We start from the raw sequence: 24901 nt of genomic DNA on the forward strand, positions 1-24901 counted from the left end.
GGCCTTTAGTTTCATAATCCACATAAACTCATTAAAGATGTAAATTTAGTCCCTTGCCTCATCACTGCCTACTAAGATGCTATTCCCTTCCTTCATGTTCTAGTAAAATAAGCTTCTTTTCTTAATCCTAACTGAAAATAACATGTCCTTTGCTGGACAGTGACACCGTTCTCTCTGCACCTCTAAGAGCCCTCATCATGCTCTATTCTGCAGTTATTCATGCAAAGGTCTGAGGTGATAAGCTCTTTGAGGGCAGTCTCCACAACTTGTTAATTTATTTATTTTTTAATTATCTTCAGCATTATCTATGGTACTTGTCCCTGGTAAATAACAAAAACAAGGTTGAATAAATGACCACAGAAAGCTTATGTTTATGAACACACATATTTGCTTTGCTTTCAGTTCTTCTTTATTTCTTTTGGTGAGGAATATTGGCCCTGAGTAACACCTGTGCCCATCTTCCTCTATTTTGTATGTGGGTCGTTGCCACAGCACGGCTTGATTAGCAGCGTAGGTCCACATCCGGGATCCGAACCTGCGAACCTGGGCCGCTGAAGCAGAGCGCACTGAACTTAACCACTACACCACCGGGCTGGCCCCCTTTCAGTTCTTGGTTACAGTTGGATTAATGATATTACACTCAATACACTGCATTAATGATATGACTCCTTCATCTGTTCTGCAAATTCAAAGACCCATAGCCCTCACTAAATATCATGCACTTACGAAGCGGAGATAAGAGATCTGATCTTTTCTGCAGGTATTCCATTTCCAGATTGTTATATCTTTCTTGATCACTGGATTTGTCCAGAGACTTAAGCTGAGAAACATAACCATCCAGGAAGCAATCGATCAGTGCTACCAGCTGCTCTGTCAGAATGTTTCGGAGGTTGCTGTCTGCCTGAGGATAGACCATTTTTAGGACAATCCCATGCTGGCGTGCTATTGCTGTTCGGATGCCAGCAGGACCACCTGTTGCTGTGAAATCACACAAAATAACATGGTAAGCAAGGGTTCTATAATGGCTAGGGGAAAGACCAACTGCCTAAAAATTATATCACTTCACTGCTGCAGGAAAAATAAATCAAACAGGGGTTAAGCTGATACCTCTCTATGTTCTGCTCAAACCCCATCTTCTCTATGGAGACTTCCTCAGCAAAGCCAGGTAAAGATGACCTTTTTTCCTTCTCAATTCCTTTAATACTACTCTGCTTACTTTCTTATATTAAATCAACATAAAATATAGTCAATACCTCCAGGGCCAGGACTTGCTTCTATGAATAACTATATGCACTAAAACCCAGCAGATGCATAACAAGTACTGGTTAAATAAATTATAGAGAGATCTATAAATTATTCCAAGGGAATAAAGTGATATTCATAAGAATTGCTCATTTTGGAGATGGCACTTTTTCATTTCACTTACAAACCTGTACTAGGGGAATAATACAGCTTCCAAAAATGATGGATCACTAGAAATATACTTTGAACAACTGCTAATGAATCAGTATATTTGGGTTCAGTGCTTACAATCTCACCTGTCCAAGGAATATACTCAGGTTCTTTTTCTAGTGGTTCTTGTCTTCTATACAAGGAGTTTCTATTTTGTCGATAATGACTAGCAGCTTGCAGCATATCCTGGAAAAAAATGAAATGTATTATCACATGCAGAAAGTGATGAATCCCAGTATTTCTAAAGGTAATTTGAAACCTCAAAGTCTATTAACATGAAAAAATACTCAGTACAGGTCTGTAGGACTACTTTTTGGTTCTTTCTGCATTTGAAATTTGTTTTACTCCAAAATTTAACCTCAATTTTGGAAAACTATAGTAACCAAAGTAGGAAAACTATTAACACAAAGCCCATTAGCTAAAATTAAATGGGACACTTTAATCAATAATATAAATAGTGAGCTTTTGAGTAATTAAAACATAGAGACTTATTTAGACAATTACATTAACATTAATACATTTGTAATGATATATATACATATCCTTCCACAAATAAAAGGTTTATCCTACCAAACAGAACTCAAGATTACAGAAACTAATAACATGCACAAGGGCAACATTCAGAATGTTTGTTAACTGATTGATAAAATGACCAATATTTTTCTAACTTTTTGCAATTAACAAATGGCTAAAGCCTTATAAATTATTGGTGATACAGAGCAGGAATACAGAAACCACTCTCTCTACTATCCACACTCTGGGCTTTGATTTGCCGAAATCCTCACCATACTTTTGTACCTTGAGAATACTGTTCACATTGATCACCACCTCAGCCCATTCAACTGATTCCAATGATGTATCCTTTAAGACTTGCTCCTCATGCTCCAGCAAACACTCACAGATGGTATCCACCTGGGACACCTGAGGGAGTACATATATGTAACGAAAATTACAGTGATGGGTAACAGTTACAACTACCTAGAATCTACTCAATGGGCTTTTCTCAGTCATACCCTCAGCTCTTTAGTCAGAAGAAAACAGTTAATGGTGAAAATAAATTTAAAAACCAAGAAAAGTTAGAATCTCCTAACTTGTAAAGTTAGAGTGCCCAAATAACTAAGTCTTATAAATAAGCAAATTCTGGATTGTTATCAGGTAGATTTTTACTTAAGTACTAAATAATTGAAATATTTATTTATTATAGTTATTAGTACTCAATGCCACCTTTAAATAGTACTAGGTTACAAGTGACATCACATTACAATGTAAGACCCGGAACTATAGAATTAAACTAATGAACCAATAGATTAAAATAATGACCCAAACTAATGAACTTGCTAATTTCTTTCTTTGAGGAATTCCTCTTCTTTAGACACAACAGAAATGTTTGTAGAATAGCAGTAGCTATATAAAAATAACTAAATATATAACTTCTAACTGTTCTTTTCTATTTTTTGGTGATTAACACATGAAAGTAATGGTGAAAAAATGTTATTAAGCACTGAAACATTTGTTTCCAGTTTCAGCCCATGGTTAAGCTTTTCCCCCTTTATTTATTAAGTGGATATTTACTTAAAGTTCGCATAGTATTGGGCACTCAGAGATAAGAAGAAATAGAAATCAGATTTGCTGCCCTCAAGGAGCTTACAAACTAGTTAAAGGAATAAGACATATACATATGCAAAATGTGGCCCAAAGAAAATCATTTTGTCTTGCAAACCTTGTTCTTCCTTTTGTATCTCTGATGTTAGTCAAAGGCATCCTAACAGCCATAGCAAGAAACCTTCGGCACGTATAATTTGTAAGATTAAACGTAAGAATTTTTTATACTGTTAACATGAAAAAGATAATGAAAGCATATATGACATAGAAGGCAGAAATCAATATAAAAGCAAATAAAATGCCAAAACACCCACTAAACACCCTTATCATGTGAGTTACATATTCGGTGGTTTCAAGTATTGCTCATATGCTGTACCAACACGGTTAAGCAGTTGACTTTGCTTTACAGAGCCCTAGCAGGTGCCAGGCTACTTCCCAAACTGGAGAAAAGGTGGAGAGACTGCACCCTCACGTAGGTTCTGTACTATTTTACTTTCTATCAGGGCTGTCAGATCATATCTCGCCTATATAGCCCACCAACCAGAGACTGATTTGGGTTAACCAACTCTTCTCTTAAAATGCTAATATCTGTTGGTAATGTAATTTGCCACTCCCTAGTGGATGGACAGGTAAAGAGAAGGAAAAATTATTCATGTGTATATATTTCATTATATTCATGCATTTCTTCTTTCCAGCTCTCTCTTCTTATGGTTATGCCACATGGGAGGCCCTTTAGAAGTACATACACCCAAAGGAAGCTTAAGATCAGTAAAAGTCATAAGAAATTAAGATAAATAGTGATTAAACACTCTTTAAACATTACCATTTTCCATGTGAAGCATTCTTTTGAGGAACTAATCACATTTTTAGTTTTGTTCTATCATATTCCTAAGGCACTACTCACAAATTACGTATCCAACAGGTAATTTCCAGACTCTTCCAATTTTTTTCAGTTAATTGATAAATGTACATACAGTGAATTAACTAGCATGCTTTGCACTTTGATTCAAGTGAAGAAAAAGGAACCAGACTTGCTTAATTCTTTCATATGATTTGCCATTAATAATTTTTTTTAGGGGCCGCCCCCGTGGCATAGCAGTTAAGTGTGCGCACTCTGCTGCTGGCGGCCCAGGTTCAAATCCCGGGCACACACCGATGCACTGCTTGTCAGGCCATGCTGTAGCAGTGTCCCATACAAAGTAGAGGAAGATAGGCACAGATGTTAGCCCAGGGCCAGTCTTCCTCAGCAAAAAAGAGGAGGATTGGCATGGATGTTAGCTCAGGGCTGATCTTCCTCATAAAAAATAATAATAATTTTTTTTAAAAAAAATCTTTGTTTTACCATAAAGACAAAAAGAACACAAAAATTATAACAGTTTGATTGGTTAGATCATAAAATTTAAGGTGAACTGCTTTTTTCTCTTTTGTTCAGATTTTAGGTTTATTTCCAAGATTAAAACAAAATAACACAAAAAAGTGCTTTGTCTTACAGTCCCTAGAAAAAAAACTAACCCAAATGTATAAAAACAAGGCATTCTTCAAACTAAATACATGTATGGAATCAATGTAGTTCAGTGTCTTAAATTATTTTTAGGTTACAGCACATCAAATATTAAGAAATAAAGAAATTTCTTGGCATAGCCTCCCACAGTCTAGGTATAGTTTAGCATCTAAACTATACCTAGACTGTGGGAGGCAAGAAATAAAATTCGAGGCACCAAATACTGTTAAAAGTTCCCCAAATGCAAAAAACAATTCCAAATTTCACAGAGCTCGGGGAAGACCTAGCACTGTTTCTAAAATCAGATAATGCCACAAAAGCAGAAGGGACAGTCCTAGTTAAGGACTATAAACTCCAGAAGCAACCTACTAGCATGCCTGAAATTGTGTGCTTAAAATTGGCTCAGAATCAGGATCTGTAGTCTTAGTTAAGACAATCAGCCTGAGTCTTAGTATTGACATCTTTTTTAAAAATTTTTTGAAGGGGAAGATTCGCTTTAAGCTAACATCTGTTGCCAATCTTCCTCCTTCTTTTCTCCACTCCCTACCCCCAAGCCCCAGTACATAGTTGTGTATAGTTGTAAGTTCTTCTGGTTCTTCTACGTGAGCCACCACCACAGCAAGGCTACTGACAGACAAGTGGTGTGGTTCTGTACCCGGGAACTGAACCCAGGCTGCTGATGCAGAGCACGCTGAACTTGAACCACTAGGCCATCAGGGCTGGCTCTAGCGTGGACATCTTTAAAGGGAGAGAATAAAGTCTCCCCTGCCACTTCATGAGGTTGTGAGGCATCACACAAGTACAAGAGCTGTGTACTATTACTACCATGTCCAGCTGCCACCAGCTGGCCAGCATCTTAATCTTCTCTCCCTCCAAAGTTTATAGGTTCTTCTTTCCCTCTGAAAATAAATCTGATTTTAAAAGCGAGGTGTACAGCAAGATCCAGCAGGTAGCTGAGGAGAGTTCAGTGAAGGGACTGGTTACAAAGGTGTGGGCAGGAGCAAGGGGACCAACAAGGGATGGCGCAGCACCCAGGGCTAGCTACAGGGGAAGCCACCATTAAGTCCAGGCCTTAAGAGACACTGGGAGGGAATAGCTATGGAAAATGTGGAGAGAGCCGCCAGATAGGAGCCGTGGTCTCTGACAGAGGGCACAGCAAACTGCGGTGGAAGCAGGCAAGGAAGGAAGCTAGGGGAATAACCACCCCACCCTCTGACCTAACCTTTGATAGTGCCTAACCTTTGTCAAACCCAACAGGAAGCCAGAGGGTAAGGGAGCCCACTGACAAAGATGCCCTCCTGGGGCAGAGTCAAGAGTGGATTTGAAGAGACAAAAGGAAAACATCCAGCACACAACAGGGAGAACTTCTTAGTCAATTTTGCAAGCTCTAATTTATAGGGAAAGCAAGAAATATGTGATACTCTTGATAATTTACCCAAAAAATATGAAGTCCAATTTAAAATTTCAAAAGATCCTTTGTCCTCAATCTTTTCCCTGCTTGGGGCATGATCAGTAAATGGCACAGCTCTAAGAAGCCACATTAAGGGAAGAAAGAAGACTTATCTTACCTCTCTAAAAAAGACATCTGCAGGGGTCAGGTTGGATGGGATGTCACAGTCCCTCTTGTTTAAAGCAATCAATATCGCTGTGTTCACCAGGTCAGAAAGCCGGGAGTGGTGGTTCTTGAGAACAATAGCAGCTGACAACTTTTCTGCATGCTCACAGAGCAATAGTCGAGTTGCCATCGGCATCCCTCTTACTGGAAAAGTGCCTAGACGTCCAAATAAACCAACCTTGTGAAAAGACAACACATATTCTTAGAAAGCATTTACAGTAACATACAAAATAATGCAGTCATATTTCTACCAAAAGCACAACGGGTCGAGAGCCAGCAGCCCTAGCTCACCCCCAGCAAGTACCTCTAGCTGTCTCTCCTTTTGGCTGTTTCTAACACACACATAATTCAGCCAGGGCCATTAACACCTGTAAGAAAGTATACATGTTCTGTTCTAAGATTAGGGTCACTCTAGAGTTTCTGTCTACTACTGTTGTCTCTACTTGTCTTATTTCTCAAATTATTGTTTATGGTTATCAAAATGGTAAAACTGTCCTTTTCTATCTACATCAGTGAACTCCCCTAGATTCCAGACCTTTGGGAACTACAAACTCAACAGTCTCCATTTCAACAACTGATTTCCAGAACCCTAAAGCCACGGGGAGGGTGGGAGAGTCTTTAATCCTTTGCATCATCTACCTTATTGGTCATAATCCAAATCCCTAGAGAATTCCCAGTGGCATGAACAGTAAATGCGCATGGTTAGGAAATGTAACAGCACAGAGAGGTGCACGTTCCCAGTCCAGAGTGCACTCTTCTCCTTTCCGCAGTTGCAGTTAAGTTTCCTTCATATCTTTATACGCTTTTACAGTATTTATGCTAGGAGATATCTTTTTTAAAACACAAAAGGAGTCATACTATATATATTATTCTGTACCTTGTTTTGATAGCATATTATTTTTTTGCAACACATTTAAATATTCCTCATTTTTAACGATGGTGGAATATTTCACTGAATCAATCTGTCTTAATTTATTCAACCTGTTCACCTGGTTATTTTAAGATAAGAGCTACATAGTCTTCCTGATTTGAATTCACCTCCTGGTTCCCTCACAAAAGTGTAGTTTTTATGTGATGGCCTCCCAACCGCCTGCTTTTATTTGCGGCAGAGTTGCAGCACTGCCAGGAAGGCAACAACTACATATTAACATCATTCTAGCCACATAATAAAGAGGAGCACATGAACTCCTTGCTGCTGCTTCTCCACACTACATGTGAGGATACAGGCTTCCCTCAACACCAGAACACCAGAGGCAAGACGCTGTCCTGAGGCACTGATACTACTTCCCGTCACCTTTGGAATGAAGCCATGGCCTTGCTGGTGCTGAGTTTGGCTTGAGAAGGAGATGAGCCTTACACTCAGAATTATTTCCTTAGATACAAGTACCTAGTTACACATTTTTTCCCAATTATTAATGTAAATTCTTCAGTGAAATGAGCTCTAAATATTAAAGAAAATATAAAGGCATGGCCAGAATGGGATTTTTAGATCTACCCAGACAGTACCTTGCAATGGACACTGCTACTAACAGCTATATGACTCCACTAGGGTCTCTGAAGCCCAGAGAGGCTGTGCCAAGAGATGCTGTAACTGCTCATGCTCCGTAACTCTCTGAGCTCTGATAAATTAGTGCGTCCTCAGTGCGGTATATTAGGGCCATGAACTCCTCTCGTCCCACTATGTACACCCTTCTGCAATGTGACTTTGCTGTTCCTCCTATCAAGAGGTAGAATCAATTTCTCAACTCCTTTCATCTGCGCTGGCCTTGTGACTTGCACCAGTGTCACAATGTGGAAGTGACATTATGTGACATCTGAGGTGAGACCTTAAGAAGTCTACAGCTTCTAAATTCATCTCCTTGGAGTGCTACCCTGAGAACACAGGAAGCCAGTCCAGCCTAAAGGAGGATGAGAGACTAAGCGGAGGAGAACCAAGTGGCCCCAGCTGACAGTCAGCTCCAACTGCCAGTCAGGCAAGAGAAGCTTGAGGCCCTTCCAGCTCCACCCACCCTAAATACAGTTCAACGATTGGTCCCAAGTAAGACCAGCAGACGAACCGCTAAGCTAATCCACAGAATTGTTTTAATCCACCACGTTTGGGGGTAGTTTTTAATGTATTAATAGTTAACTGGGGCCGGCCCCGTGGCTTGGTGGTTAAGTGAGCGCGCTCCACTGCTGGCGACCCGAGTTCGGATCCCGGGCTCCCACCGGCGCGCTGCTTCTCCGGCCATGCTGAGGCCGCGTCCCACATACAGCAACTAGAAGGATGTGCAGCTGTGACACACAACTATCTACTGGGGCTTTGGGGGGAAAAAATAAATAAATAAAATCTTTAAAAAAAAAAAAAAAAAAAAAAGTTAACTGATGCATTTGACTAACTAATTACATCAGGAGAAAATGCTGTGTTTTTTCCCATTAATCTACAGCCCACCTAAAACACTAAAAAAAAGAGACTCGATGAATGATTGGAGTTCTCTGGCCAAGGCAATAAGAGTAGACAGGAGGCAAACCATGCATTAAAACTGAAGCAGAATGCGGGATTAGGAGCAGTCAAGATATTTCTGGAATCATCCAGAAATGCACTGTCTGGTAAAGTAGCCACTATCTACCAAAGTGGTGATTTAAATTTAAGTTAATTAAAATTAAATTTTAAAAAATTATTTCCTCAGTTGCACCAGCCATATTTCAAGTGCTCAGTAGCCACACGTGACTTGCGGCTACTGTACTGGACAACACAGACACAGAACATTCTTATCACCACAGAAAGTTCTATTAGGCAGCATTGACTAGACTCTCTTTAATTTGAAGGCATTACTGATTTTGGAAAAAATAAGCAAAAACAGGATTAAATTAATTCATTTGGATATATAATATCTGGGAGCACTACTGATCGACAAGGCACAGATGGGTGATTGTGTGTAATAATTCTGTCCAGCAGCAAAAACATTTTCTAATTTAGGCTCAATATAAATGGGGGATATCCCCTCAAAAAAAGAATACTCCAAATGAGGATTTATTTCTAATGGCACTTCATGAAAAATCTATATATAAAAATCTGCCATCGTTTTAATATTCTTCACTTGTTTTCTAATAATACAAAATTAACTCAGAAAAACCTAAGTTTCACATAAAAGCACAGGAAATCTGAATGAAAAGGAGGGTAATCATAGGATGTTACAAGAGAAGCTGCAACAGCATTTCTGCTAAAATACACTATTTTTCTTATTTTAATCTTATTTCCAGTGCAGCTTTTATACTTGGAGTTAGGCCTCCACACAGACCTGGGATTATTTACTTTTAAGTCAGCAAAGAAAATGGAAATCACTAGTCATGCGCTGCCCAATGAAACACCTCAGAACAAGAGAGAAAGGCTCTCCCACTGTCCTGGACAGAGCTGACAAAAGGCATAGCAAAGCCAGGTGTCCTAGCCAACCCTGCTCACAGCAACTGGGATGCTCACTTGGTGAATAAACTCCATGAGGAAAGAATGGGCTTTCATCTTGTCTTCTAGCTGGTGAAGAATAATCAGTGATGTATTGCTAAACCCAGGTGCTTCTGTTGAAACACAATAACAAAACTTAAACACACAACATACCAGCTTTACAATAATTACTGCTATTAAAATAAAAAGTTAAGAAAATTGTATACGAAAGGAAAGTACAAACTGTTCAATGCAATATTTATAACATTACCCAAGAGTTTAAAAAATTCAGAGGAATGGGGCCGGCCCGATGGCCTAGGGTTAAGTTCGTGCACTCTGCTTCGGCGGCCCGGGGTTCCCAGGTTCGGATCCCGGGCACGGACCTACGCACTGCTTATCAAGCCATGCTGCAGCAGGCGTCCCGTATAAAGTAGAGGAAGATGGGCACGGATGTTAGCCCAGGGCCAATCTTCCTCAGCAAAAAGAGGAGGATTGGCAATGGATGCTAGCTCAAGGCTAATCTTCCCGACCAAGAAAAGAAAAAAAAAATACAGAGGAAAATTTTAGGGGTTTGATACAATTCATACTGTATTTATTCAAAACACAAAATGTGTTATTAGTTTAATCATATATATCATTCTAAGCTTGACAGCTCAAAAAAAACACTCAAAGAAAGAAGGTAAGCACTGATGTTTTCTTCCTAAGTCTCTAATGAGACTTAGCAAACTTGCTAAGTAGGAAATGAGGGAGAGAAATGGATGTTTGAGACAGTTCCCTGGTACTTGGGAACTCCCCGAGTGCCCCTGATGCTGCAGTGGAAGTGTAAAAGGGACAGTCATCAGGGCAGGCAAGAAAGCATCAGGCAGAAAGACATAAGATGCCCACTTTACATGTTGAGATTTGCTCACTGCCGCTCTCAGGGAAATTATCATTTCTATTAGCCAAATACAGCAATTATGCCAAAATTATTTAATTTGGGGGGCTAATAAGTACCAAATGCCTACCTAGGCCACCAATTTCCTTCTAGAAATAAATGCTGAGAAAACTAAGTAGGGCTAATTAATCTGCTTCAGACAGAACAAGTAGGATATGCTCCAGTGTTCCCTCAGTTTCTATTCTAGTATGTAGATCTGTTCTGAGCCCTTTTCAAAATCTACCAAAAGGAAAGTTACAACCTTTTAAAAAATATTGAAGTAATATTAAATTGTTTCATAAACTAAAAAAATATGCTTTGAGAGACACTTTAATAAATCAGAATATTCTTCTCAAAACAGATCACTCCATAATATTAAAATTAGAATGCTCTTACCCTCAGGAACAGACTCGGCCCATCGTGGATCAGAGGCTGGGTAGTCGTCTACCAGGTCCACGCTGATTTGGGTGACAGCTCTGTCCAGTTCACAATCAGAATCCAAGTCGGCAGGAGAGGAAAACAGCTCATCAATCATCATCTGAGCATGATTTACATCTTTTCTGAAATAAAATTAGAAAACAAAAGTATTAAAAGAGGCAAAACATTTTCAAAGCTCACCAAGAAAAAGTTGATTGTGTGGCCGGCCCCGTGGCTTAGCAGTTAAGCGCGCGCGTTCCGCTGCTGGCGGCCCGGGTTCGGATCCCGGGCGCGCACGCACGCACCGCTTCTCCGGCCATGCTGAGGCCGCGTCCCACATACAGCAACTACAAGGATGTGCAGCTATGACATACAACTATCTACTGGGGCTTTCGGGGGGAAAAAAATAAATAAATAAAATCTTAAAAAAAAAAGAAAAAGTTGATTGTGAAATTACAGTCCCTTATTTTAGCTCGAAGTTAATTACTTTTTTTTTTTTTTTTTTTGTGAGGAGATCAGCCCTGTGCTAACATCCGCCAATCCTCCTCTTTTTTTTTTTTTTTTTGCTGAGGAAGACGGCCCTGGGCTAACATCCGTGCCCATCTTCCTCCACTTTATATGGGACGCCGCCACAGCATGGCTTGCCAAGCAGTGCGTCGGTGCGCGCCCGGGATCCGAACCAGCGAACCCTGGGCCGCCGTAGCGGAGCACGTGCACCCAACCGCTTGCGCCACTGGGCCGGCCCCGAAGTTAATTACTTTTAATAATATTTATTTAAAAGGGAGACGACTACCAAGCATTCATCAATTCGACAAATATATGTTGAATACTTATAATATGCTAGGCACTGGAGACAGAATGACAAATAAGACATTAAAAAGCAGGCCAATGGGGCCAGCCTGGTGGTGTAGTGGTTAAGTTCGTGCACTCCGCTTTGGTGGCCCAGGGTTCGCAGGTTCGAATCCTGCGCAGACCGACACACCACTCATCAAGCCATGATGTGGTGGCATCCCACATACAAAAATGGAGGAAGATAGGCACAGGTGTTAGCTGAGGGCCAATCTTCCTCAGCAAAAAGAGGAGGATCGGCAACAGATGTTAGCTCAGGGCCAGTCTTCCTCACAAAAGAAAAAAAAAAGCAGGCCAACATTTCACAAAGTATACAGTGTCATGAGGAGTCAGACACTTAAATAAGCAGTTACACACACACTATGACAGGGAAAGAACAGAGGGCTACAGAGCACACAGAAGGGAAAGTGAAACCATGAGAGGGGCAGGGAAAACTTCCTGAAGGAAGAGGTGGCTAAGCCCAGACCTGCTGGCTAAAGAAGAGGTGCAGCGAGGCTGGGGTGAATATGGGGAGGGGCACACAGAGGCATAGAGAGCACATGCCACTCCTGTAAGCAAGTATGCCTGTATCTCAGGAGAAGCCATGGGGAAGGATGAGATCTCTCAGGGAGGAGAGAGGAAAGAAAGCTTCCAGGGCAGACCTCTTAGAAATACCACCAACTAAAGGAGAGTACAAAATCCATGTTATGGAGCCTGAACTTAATCCTAAGGACAGGGGAAAGGCACTGAGAAGGAAGTGTCATGATCTGTTCTATCTTTCCAAAAGATCACTCTAACCATGATATGGAGATAGGGGATCAGACGGGAGGGAGAAAAGTCCAGTTAGGAAGTTATTGCAGAAATCCAGGCAGGAGAAGATGGTGGTCTCCACTAACAGTAGCTGCAGTGGAGAGAGGAGACAAGTAGACAGGTTTGAGAAAGAAAGGTCTATGAGGTAAATTTTGGCACTTCATTGGATCCGACGTATAAGGATGACTACCACATTTTTGCTCTGAACAACTGAACGGATTACAGCAGGACTTATCACAGGGGATAGAAAGGAAAGCATCAGCTTTGGAGAAGACAAGCACGGTTTTGGATATGTTGAAACTGAGGTGCCTGTGGAATACACAACTGCTTTTGAACAATCTTCCTTTGTATATAATGACCCAGAGCATGGTAGAGCTCTGTTTCTTCAGCAAATGAAGCTAAAGAAGGAGAAAAGATCATGCTGGGAGTAGAGAGAAAAATATGGTAGACAATAGCAAATGCAGACAACCCTTCGGGTAGTTTAGCTACAAACAGGAACAAACAAAAGGGGTGATAGCTCAGAGGGGGACACAAAGTCAAAGACAGGTCTTTTTTAAAAATGCAGATTAAATATGATTAACAGCTGATGAGAAGGAGCCAGCACAAGAAAGGTCAAAGATACAGGAGAGGAAGAACTGAAAGAGTCAAGTCTCAAGGGAAGCAGGAAACAGTGGAATTCAAAACAAAGACAAAAAGATTAGTCTTAGGAAGAAAAACACCTCTTCTTACTTTATAGGGAGGGAAAGAAGAAAAGCAGTTGGGGTGCAGGTAAGTTTGTAGGTGCAAGTACAGGGAGTTGTTATCTGATGGCTTCTATTATCTCGGTGAAGTAGGAGGCTAAGTCATCTGCTAAGTGTGGGAGGGAAAGTAGAGAAATGAGAAAGTGGAGATTAGAAAAGGGTTGAAATGGTCTCTTGGTAGAACAGGAGATGGAGCTGACTGGAGAAACACAGGAAAACTGCCTAAAAGTGTTAAAGGCCAAGTTGAAGATGGAAACCTAGTTATGCTACAAGCTATGGGAATACAAAGTTGACTATGGCAACATTAATCAATAATCAACTATTTTAATCAACAGAGTAAGTTTCTTAAAACTCTCATGAACAAAAGATTTTACATTTACATTAAGTAAAATGAAAACCAAAATAATAAAAAATTAATTTCAAAGAAACCATGCTATAAAAATAGCAACATTACCTTAACAAAAAACTAAATAGATAACACTTTAGAGTGCTATCTACCAATTTTGACCCCCCCAGGGAGCATCTGGCAATGTCTGAAGATAATTTTGGCTGTCACAAGTTGAGGAGAAGGAAGCTAATGGCATCAAGTGGGAAGAAGCCAGAGATGCTGCTAAACACTCTATAATATCCATGACAGCCCCACAACAAAAAATTACCTGGCCTCAAATGTCAATAGTGAGGAGGTTGAGAAATCCTGCTTTAAAGGTACCACAATTCCACTTGTGAAGAGTCTAATTCTTTAACACAATTGGCTGACACCACCCCAGAAATGATTACTTGTTAACCTCACAGTACTTCAACCAGGCTGAACAGGATAAGTCGAAGACAGAGCTATGCTAGAGGCCCAGTGACACTGCTCCTAAGGTTACTATATTCTCAGGACATAAGGTCAGGGATCCCTTTTCGTGCTTAATAATCTTCCCTGTAAAACCTTTAGAAAAATGACTATACTGGGTTGAATAGTGCCCCCTCAAAATCCACATCCACCCAGAACCTCAGAATGTGACCTTATTTGGAAATAAGATTTCTGCAGATATGATCAGTTAAGTTATGATGAGGTTATACTGGATTAGGATGGGCCCTAAATCCAATGACTTGGTATCGTTATTAGAAGGACATATGAAGACAGACACACAGGGAAGAAGGGCATGTGATAATAGAGACAATTGGAGTGATGCACCTACATGCTAAGGAATGCCAGTGATTGCCAGGAACTACCAGAAGCTAGGAAAGAGGCAAGCAAAGATTTTCCCTAGAGCCTTCTGAGGGAGTATGGCCCTGCTGACACCTTGATTTTGAACTTTTGGCCTCCAGAACTGTGACACAATAAATTTCTATTGTATTAAGCCATCTAATTAGTGGTAGTTTGTTATAGCAGCCACAGGAAACTAATACAATGACCATGATGACTTGCTCCATTATCATTGAAATGCCACAAATCTGATAAAATTGTTAATTAAAGGATAAACTTGTGCAAGACAAAATCATAGCATTTTAATCCAAATCTTGGCAGTAAGACTGAACACCAAGCAACAGAACAAGGTTAAAAAATACTATTTAGGGGGCAGGCCCGGTGGCATAATGGTTGGGTTCGCGCACTCTGCTTTGGCAGCACAGGGTTCGCAGGTTCGGATCCTGGGCATGGACCTATGCACTGCTCATCAAGCCATGCTGTGGCAAGCATCCCACATATAAAGTAGAGGAAGATGGGCACGGATGTTAGCCCAGGGCCAATCTTCCTCAGCAAAAAGAGGAGGATTGGAAACACATATAGGCTCAGTGCTAATCCTCCTCACACACAAAAAAATACTATTTAAAAACAGAACCCAAAAACTTGTCCAATGGTGCCCTCTTCTGGACAAGAAGCCAAGCTCAGTAGATCATTATGATGGCACAGAATTTTAAACTGTAAAGCACTATACAGTCTCATTGTTAACCCTTCTGTGAGAGTGAGCCACTACGCATCAGACACCACTATGCATGGGATTACGGGATCATAAGCTAAGAACTGCAGGAAATGGAGGTAGTAAACCCTGAATATTTCTTCAAAACAAAGATCTGCTAGAGAAACTAATAATCCTTCATACATTCCAACTGCCACCCCACCGAACACCTCACAGAGAAGACACAGAACTCCAGAAATGTTATGCAATCTGTCCAAAGACTCACACAGCTAACTAGGGGCAAGCAAGGGCTGGATCCCAATTTCCCCGAGTGTTTATTCAAATATGAATTTAACTACACCTTTTAAGGAAGGTACCAGAATGCCTGATATGCAGAATACATGTCTAGGACAAACTGAAATGACTGAATTTGCCTTAAAACCAGAAGTATCAGGTCAGCAAACATGACAGACTTGAGTACAATTATTCCCGTCCCTTTAGCACACTCCCTGTGAGCGCCCTCCCACTGGGGGCTCGCCCCTGTGACTTGCTCCAGCTAATGGGATATTAGCAAATGTGACCCAAGTAAAGACTTGAAGAGCACTTGTCACTGAGGCTTACTCTCCTGCCTCTTCTGGAACCCTGAGATATTGTAAAGAAAGCCAGGGTAGCCTGCTAGATGATGAGAGGCCACATGAAACAGACAGAGTTGACCAGCTAGAGCCCCCAAAATGTGAGCAAGTCTAGGCAAGACAGCTGGCAGCTGACGGGACAATGAGTGAGCTCAGACCAGGCCAGTAAAATGGCCACCTGAGCCCAGCCCCAACAGCCACACTGCAGAATCACGAGCTCTAGTAAATAAGCCACCAAGTTCTGTGGTGATTTCGTACACAGCAAAACCCAACCCATAGGCCAAGACTAATTCCTTTATAACACCAATAAAACTTTGCGTGCAACTTATTTCCCTTAACATTTCACATAAAAAATGCTTGCAAGCAATCTTCAGGATCATCATTTTTTTTTTTTGGTGAGGAAGACCAGCCATGAGCTAACATCCAATGTCAATCCTCCTCTTTTTTTTTTTTTTTGTTGCGGAAGACTGGCCCTGGGCTAACATCCATGCCCATCTTCCTCCACTTTACATGGGACGCCGCCACAGCACAGCCTAACAAGCAGTGCATCGGTGCGTGCCCGGGATGCGAACCGGCGAACCCCAGGCTGCCGCAACGGAGCGCGCACACCCAACTGCCTGCGGCACCGGGCCGGCCCCTGGGATCATCATTTTTAATGGTACATTGTTTTTCATTAAGTGGAGAGGGTATGTTACATCATGTTTTTTTCCTAGCCTAGCTGGAACCCTCCTGTGACTACCAAGTTCAGGATAACAGTTTGTTAAAGTGCTAAAGCTCAGAAAAACATTTTCTCCTTGATGGTACCATTCCTCCAACTTGCTCCTGCCAGTCAACAAATAAGTAGCATATGTGAGTAAAATGTGTGCTCAGACATAAAATAAGCCATAATTTAAAAAACTTGTTATACCTGCAGTATTTCAAAAAAGCAGCTTTTAGCAATTTGGTTTTATCTTCCTGGGCTATGGTTTCATTCTTTGTAGAGGTCTCAAAAACCATATTCTGTAAAATAACAAACTATAATTTAGAGGTGACGGTATCAAAATATTCTTAATTATTGGACTAAAAATTGGACCTGCCTATGACAGCAACAACACAGACACAGAAGCTGTTCACTATCCTCTGTACCAATGGTCTATGTATTTAAGACATTTATTACAACAAGACAAATGCACCAATGATCAACCAAAGTCCTGTAGAAAGGGTACATATAATTCACGGATTCTATTGCGAATAAAATTATTTGGAGATTTCATCATAACCAACACAACCTTTTTATAGGTTTGCTCTTATGTGACTCATCACAATGTATATTACTAAGCATAATGGTTGATTTCAAGCTTGAACAAGAATTTAGAAAAATTTAAAAGAAATGGAATACTGTCAAATAACTTCAGACATACAGCAGTATTACAAAAACCACATGATTATAAAAGAAGTAAATAAATTACTTTCTGTTGAAATTGTACCACATCATTTTAATTTTAAATTACAGAAACAGTCTATATTTCACATACTATTCAAATGGAAATTATCCCAAACAGTATTAACTATTTTTAGCCCCCTGTAAAAGAGATTTGAGTCTCCTGTAAAAAAAAAAAAAAAGATTTTTATCAACAATCTTAAGGATCAGGGTATTTTAGGTTTCAAGATGACAGAAAAAAATTTGATGGTTTTTACCACTCTCCCTCTCAAAAATCATCCCAGGATAATAAGAAGAAAAACAAACACAACCACCAAAACATCTATGATTCCAACTACAACCCATGAAGATGGAAACCAGAAGTAGGAATGGCAACTGGTGGAGCAGAGAGGAGACGAGGCAAATCCCTGTGGTGCAGGGATAGGGCCGGAGAGGATTTGAGGACAATGGAAAGGAAAGTTCCAGGATGACAGTAGGCGTAGACAGTTTGGAGATTTGACTATGGGGAAAACTATACTGAAAGGCATTTACAGAGCTGCTGGAGGGTCTTGGAAGATTAAGCCAGATGTTAAAGAAAAGTAAGCAAATAGAAAATTAGTCTGTTACATACTCCAAGAATCACATGAAGTTGTATAGTAAAAGAAATGTAATCAGTACATTACTTGACTCAGTGAACCATAAACAATATTCACATCACCGTTACAATGGAAAAAAATTTACACTGGGATGATAAAGGCAGAGAATGGAATATAAGTTACCCCAAATCCTCATCTTCTATAATAGGAAATCAACAGATGTCTAAAGTTGGTGAACTATGAAACAGCAATATATGCATATTACTTAGAAATATGGAGAACAACACCAAAAGAAACAGGTAAAAGACTTAAAAGTAGTTGCTTCTGGGAAAGAGGACACAAAGGGGACGAGGGAGATAAAAGAACTAATGTTTTTATCACAACTCTTTTAAAACTATCTGATTTTTTTAAACATTTGTGGGAAATACACTGACAAAAATTTAAAAACCTTATGGAACTATGTTACCTCATTGCTTGGTCCAGCAACTGAAGATGCTAGGGAGTCTTCAAGGTCTTCTGCTAACAGAGACACATTTTCCCTCGAAGTAATAGACACCAATCCACTGTTTCTAGAAAAAAAGATAGGAATACCACCACAGGAACCAGCTCCCAAAATACTATCCCCTATAAGAAAGAAAAATATACAATCAAATATACATTAAAAAATGCTTTCTAAAATCTACCACCTTAAGCAGAAAATCATCTTGATATATTAAGAACATATTTTTTCCTTTACAATATTCCTTCTACTTTGAACTCAGCTTTTTAATCCCAGATCAAATGTCAAGAACCTGTTGCTATTTGAAGTAGCAGGCTGTGTGCCCTTTAGCTTTAGGACAATAAAAACTAGCCTTGCAAGAAAGCAGTGAGTATGGTAAGCCAAAAAACAATTATTCATTCTGCAAAACTCAGAAGAGAGCTTTTTCAATCCAATGGAGTCCTCTTGCCCAATTCTGTCTTGACTTATTGAGCAAGCCAATGAGCAAAATAAAATTCTAAGCTTGCTCAGTTCTACCTACCCATACTCAAGGCTCTTGTGCTGGGATTAGAAAAAATCTGGATTCCATCCTGTTGCCTCACCTAGATTTTGCCCTCTGCACAAACCCTTGAGATCAATATCCTGACTAGACTATCTGCTTGGCTTTTTTTCACTCCTGGCTGGTTCCCCCTGACCACTCACCCCTTTTCCAGCACCCCTGCATGAGTCTAGCACCTGGGACTCTTCTTATCCAGGGGTCTAGACAAACTTATTTAAAGAACATCAACTTGAATAAGTCACTCTTACTAACTAGGAATAAGCAATTACTTCTTTTAGCATCAGTCTTTCCTTCTTGGCCTCTTCTGGGAAAAACGTTATTTTTTGACCATAAATGTAACAGTTTGGGAATTCTACTACCCTCTTGGTTTTTCAGCAGGGTTGTGATTTCAGCTACTACAGGTGTGGTATTGAATGTCTCAGTAACACTTGTAGGAATCATTTTTGAAGCAACATTTATGCAAAGAGAACAAAAACTACTAAGAATGACTAATGAGTTCATAATCATGCTTTCCAAAACTGCTACTGTACCTTGTATATTAAAGGCAATTTTCTCCTGAGGAAGAGAAAACTTCCCAGTTCCTGTGGAGCACACATAGACAGCACTTTCAGTATACAGATAGGCAGTCTGGTTTGAAAAGTCTGGGACCATCAACCGACACATAATCAAGTCTTCAGACTGAAAATTAAATTTAAGATTACATTTAATGAGAATTAAAACAAAAATACTTGTTTGCATTATTTTATAAATCACATTTTTGTACACTATCTCATAAAAATCATAAAATGATAATTCACTGATTGTCCTTGTGAAAACTTAAACACTACCCATGAGATGATTTACAAAATATGACAGAATAAGTTTATAAGTAGCAATTAGAGAAATCATTTGTTGAGTTGCAAATAACTAGCAAATTTTGAAAACATTTCCAGGGTGTTAAGATTTTAACTAGAAGCCTATAACAAATGTGAGAAAGAAAATAAAAGGATTAATTATATTACTTATTTTTAAATTGGTAAATACTTTATTAATGATCCCTGATAAACATTTAGGTTCTTACTTCACTGTCACTATATCAAGCACAAGAAAAATTGAGTTAATTTGTTCACATATAAAATCAGAAATAGAAATAAGACCTAATTAAATGACAAAATTAGCAAATGCTAAAAATGATATACTATTTGTTATTATATGAAGTAATTTTACAACCAAAACAGTAAAAATGGGATTCTATGATTTTTTTTTTAATTCTCAAATTGTTTCCTTTATACCCTTTTGCATTGTCTGAAAAATTTTAATACTATTTTTCTTGCATTATCAGAATACATGATAAGGTTTATTTCTTTTTGGAATAAAAGAACAAATTAAAAGATTTCCTTATAGTATTCAGTTAAACAAGTCATACCAAGAATAAGGGTTTAACAGAATTAGATACAACTTGAGGTTAAATGAAACGAATTCACACCTGTTACGGTTCTTCCTCATGAACATCATAGTTATTAAACAATATGTTTAATTGCTATTAAAAAGCTTAAAACGAGAGATCTTACCTTTTCATCATTTACATGAACTTTAAGGATTATATAATGCTGTTGCCTACAAATATAATGCTACTTTGAGCAAAAAGGAGATTTTTCTGTAACATACAGGGCTCAAAACCAAACCCCAATTCCTATCAGGTTTCCTTATTTTCCACTCTGTAGTTCATCATCATCATTTTCTTTCCACTCAATAATACAGAAATGATGATAATCCCTTCACAGAGCTAGAGCAGAAGAAACAAACTGCTTGCTGTCAGTTGCTTCCACTCGCATTTCTCTTCAGCTAAGGATGAGCAAAGGAATGAGTCTGAGATGGCAAATGAAATGCAGTGTCTATAAAGTCTATAAACTAGCTCTTTTAAAATAGTTCCAAGCCCTATAGATGAATCATCTCTCAAAGAATCTGACCCTGCAATGTAATGGTTAGGGGAAAAAAAAAACCTCAATGTTATTGTCACTTTGTAATTTAACTTACAGATAGAAATCTTACCTGAAAAGGGGGATTATACTGAGTGACTTCTACAGTCACTGCATCTGACATTTGGTAGCCATTATCTTCTACTGTTACCAGAGAGTAATAAATGAGACATGGATTGTCTGCTGGGTGCCATGCTGCTGCCAAAATCAGGAGCCCATCACTAATCAATGAAAAAGAAAGATCCACAGCCTTTTTGGAAAACAGCTTGGCAGTTTCTTACAAGGTTAAGCATATACTTACCACATGACCTAGCAATCCCACCCCTAGATATTTACCCAAGAGAAATAACTTACGTTCACACAAAAACCTGTGTGCAAATGTTTACAGTGGCTTTATTCATAATTGCCTAAAACGGGAAACAACCCAGTATCCTTCAACTACTGAATAAACAAACCCTAGTAAAATCTATATAATGGACTACTACTCAGTAATAAAAAGGAAGAAACTACTGAATGAATATCAAACGTATTATGATAAGTGAAAGAAGCCAGACTCAAAAGGCTTTATACTGTATGATTCCATTTATATGGCATTCTGAAAAAGGCAAAACTATAGGGAGAGAAAACACATCATGGTTAGCAGGGGCTGGAAGTGGAGGGAGGGGTTGATTACAAAGGCGCACGAGTGAATTCTGGGGGTGACAGAACTGTTCTGTATCTTGACTGTGGTTATAGGACTACGCCTTTGTCAAAACTCACAGAATTACACACTAAAAACGGTGAATTTTACTGTACCTAAGAAGCTGAATAAATCTGACTTAAAAAGAAAAAGATCAACAAATTATCTAACGCAGGGATTAGCAAAGTGCAGCCCTCAAGCCACTTGTGCCCAGGTGGGTTTTGTAAATGAAGCTCACTAGAATGCAGCCATGCCCACTTGCGTGTGTATTATCTATGGGTGCTTTCATGCTACCATAGGTGGAGTAGAGTAGTTGCAATGAAGACCACACGGCCCCCAAAGCCTAAAATAGTTAGTTTTGGGCCCTTCACAGAAAAGACTATCAACCCCAACCTAATCTGTTCTTTAAAGCTTACTTTTGTCCAGGGGAAAAACATTTTGTTTTTAATTTTAACAATGAGTTACAGAAATTTCAAGCTGCCGTATATGTGAAAACAAACCTTTTTCCATCTTAAAACTATGTGTTCCTCTTAAGTTTATGAAAGTTGTTGCCCCCCACACAGAATTAAATAGTCTCTAATCTCAACCCTTCCAAAACATTTAGTAGCATTATTAGCAACTTATATTCAAGTCTCAGAAACATTAACAGGATGGCAAGCACCCTCTACTGACAGCTAAAAATAAGAAACTGAGCTAGTGACTAAATTACACTTCAAATCAAGCAATCCTAATATGGCTCTCATCTTCCTTCTCCACTATTCACTTCCCCCAGCTCCCCAGCCTTATTGCTTTCACTTGGACTCTTGAAAGGAATCCAAGGATAATGGCCCAAACTTGTGACTGGCAGTGACCTAAAGAGCTAACAGATGATGTATAAGAACACTGCACATGAGAAGGAACTGAGCGAGGTCCCAGAAAATGCAGTCTTGAGAGCCTCACCTCCATACCAAGTAGGGACGTATAGTTGGTTATATCTATAGTAAGGCTCTATACTGATGTTACTCTAAAGAATGTATCACTGTGCAACAAGGGGTGCCTACTGAGTCATGGAGACACATCGAATAAATAAGATCCCTTAGAGAGTAGTCCTAGGACCAGTTTTATCTGACATCTCTATAAAAAAATCTTCATGTCTGAAAAAACATGAAGCTATTTTAGGTAGTAAAGATGATAGGAAGACAACAACAATTTTGCAAATCAGTAAAAATCTGACAAATTTTTATGTGAGTATATACAAGGTAATCATTTAAGATTTAAAAAAATCCAAACCTTACATCTAAAATGAAGCTATCTGAGCTTTGTGTCAGTAAAAATCTATAAAAGAACTTTTAAGCCTGTTCACTGAAAATATAAGCCTAGGCTGCAGCTCTGGCCAAAATGAGCAACGAATCAATGAGTATCAATGAGCAGCAGGAAGACAAACACTATTCTTAAACAGAAGAAACCCATCCAAACATGGAACACTCTGTATGAGTCACCAGACCTTGAGGATATAAGAGAGTGATAACTGGATAATTTGGACAAAAGGTGGGGAGGAGGGTCAAGAAGGAGAATGAGAGCTGTGTCTCACAAGAATCTTGTTAGCCTGACAATACTGGGGAGAGGAACCCTGGGTCTGACCCAGTAGAGCAATTCATAAGCATGTTTCTCTTCTCCGTTCTCAACCCATGTCTCCATTCTGAAAACTGTATGTGAAAAAATGTCCCCATCACATGCCCACAATGGGCTGTGTCCTAGCAGCAATCCTAAATTTCTGAAAGTCTGGTAAAGGTAAATTAAAACAGGTAAACTGTATTTAATTAAACTGTTCATGGAAATTAAATATATACTATTATTTTTACCTCTAATACTTTATACAAGGTTTTTCAGGAACTGTAAAGAAGGATCCTACTGCTAGTCTCAATAGCCCAAGAAAGAAAAATTACACAGCAAAACTCAACATCCTTCCAAGAAACAAGTAGAATTTGTTCTACTAAACTAAATTACTCTAAAACACATACAAATAGTCATTAACTTCTGGTAAATTGTGTTTGAAGGACTATAAGTCATATATTTGCACTCATTATGAACTTTCTCATAGAAGCCATGTTACAAATGGTTTTCAAGTTCCATATGACCTTTGGTGTTAAAGCTAAATAATAATATGGGGTAAAGTAGCTTTATCAGACTAACCTGGAATCTGAAGCGCCACTTAGAGCATTGTTTCTAAGAGGAAATTCACTCTGAGTACAAACCATGATTGAGTTCTAACCTGTACTGCCAAAACCTCCCCTCACCCTTCCTTTACCCAAGAATGCCACAAATAGAGGTTTACTAAAGCTCCTTCAGCAACAAACAAAGGGCTGGAGAACTGCACCCGGTATCTCCACTGAGAGGAGAAGGATGACAACATGGAGCACCCACAGCAGCAGGGAAGGCATCTCTTAGCAGTGAAGAAAGAGAAGGTCCACCTGTGATAGCAGAAAAGATGCGTCTCTAACTAGCAGACAACTACTGCAAGGACATACAGCGGAAGGTTGAGAACTGCCTATAGTTCTCAAATGAACTAGCATCTCTAGATAAAGAACACAAACCACTTAGTAAGGTGTAATAGTATGATAAGATCAGCATTAGAAAAACAGATAGCAAGACTGCTCATCATTTTATAATAAACATCAATTTATTTTTCCAGACAACTAACTAGATTCTTTACAATAAATTAATTGCTTACCAGTTCTGCTTCAAATCCAAATACCGAATGTTGACTCCTTCTTTAATAGCTTCATAGTTACTTTCAGATCCCTATGTGAAAATAACAATAATGGAAGCTCCTTGAATATAGGAATCATTTCTTTTCACCTTTGTATCCCCGGAACCTACTAAAGTGCCTCATCCACAGCAGCTCAGTTATTGAATGAATAATGTATACATTTTAAAAATTATTAAGTAAATCAGCAAGTTCCAATACTTCTAGAGATTGAGCACCCCTTTTCTGCTTATCTGATGGCTAAAAACTGTGCTTGCGTATTACACCGAAATGTGTTCTAATAAATAAAACTAAAGGAAGTAGCATTCTCATATAAACATAAACGTAAATTAGAGATGAGTATTATTGTTCCTTACCCAAATAGCGTCAGTAATGTTTTCCTTCAGTGCTCTATTTATATCCCAACAATGTGCTTGTTTTTCTGAAGAATCATCTAATTCCCATTTACTGATGTTTGAACTTGTCAGGCTATAAAAGCTTGATCTCTCTCTATCCCAAAGGACACCTGAAAGCTGTATGGAGAGAAGAAAAAAGTCAAGTTTATAGATTATTAAGTTCCTATCTTAATGAAATATTTGTCTATGAAATTCCAATTTCAGGGATTGGCCCAGTGGCAAAGCGGTTGGGTTCGCACGTTCTGCTTCGGCGACCCGGGGTTCGCTGGTTCTGGTA

General features: G+C 39.2%; 1 protein-coding gene across 2 annotated transcripts in view; it reads right to left on the reverse strand.

The window, feature by feature from the left end:
- Nucleotides 1-24901, reverse strand: part of NUP133 (nucleoporin 133) — a 53046-nt gene that overhangs the window by 18999 nt on the left and 9146 nt on the right. For both annotated transcript variants that reach the window (XM_004426883.3, XM_087431959.1), the window contains exons 7-18: nt 24586-24741; nt 24194-24264; nt 20878-21025; nt 19377-19524; nt 18276-18433; nt 16722-16813; nt 10901-11064; nt 9631-9725; nt 6124-6348; nt 2251-2373; nt 1539-1638; nt 727-978 (exon numbers count right to left, since the gene is read on the reverse strand). In XM_004426883.3, coding sequence (XP_004426940.1) covers nt 727-978; nt 1539-1638; nt 2251-2373; nt 6124-6348; nt 9631-9725; nt 10901-11064; nt 16722-16813; nt 18276-18433; nt 19377-19524; nt 20878-21025; nt 24194-24264; nt 24586-24741 — 1732 coding nt within the window. The remainder of the gene's footprint in view (nt 1-726; nt 979-1538; nt 1639-2250; nt 2374-6123; nt 6349-9630; nt 9726-10900; nt 11065-16721; nt 16814-18275; nt 18434-19376; nt 19525-20877; nt 21026-24193; nt 24265-24585; nt 24742-24901) is intronic.

The sequence above is a fragment of the Ceratotherium simum genome, chromosome 6 (assembly GCF_057802395.1).
Source record: "Ceratotherium simum simum isolate JZ-2026a chromosome 6, ASM5780239v1, whole genome shotgun sequence".
NCBI lineage: Eukaryota > Metazoa > Chordata > Mammalia > Perissodactyla > Rhinocerotidae > Ceratotherium > Ceratotherium simum.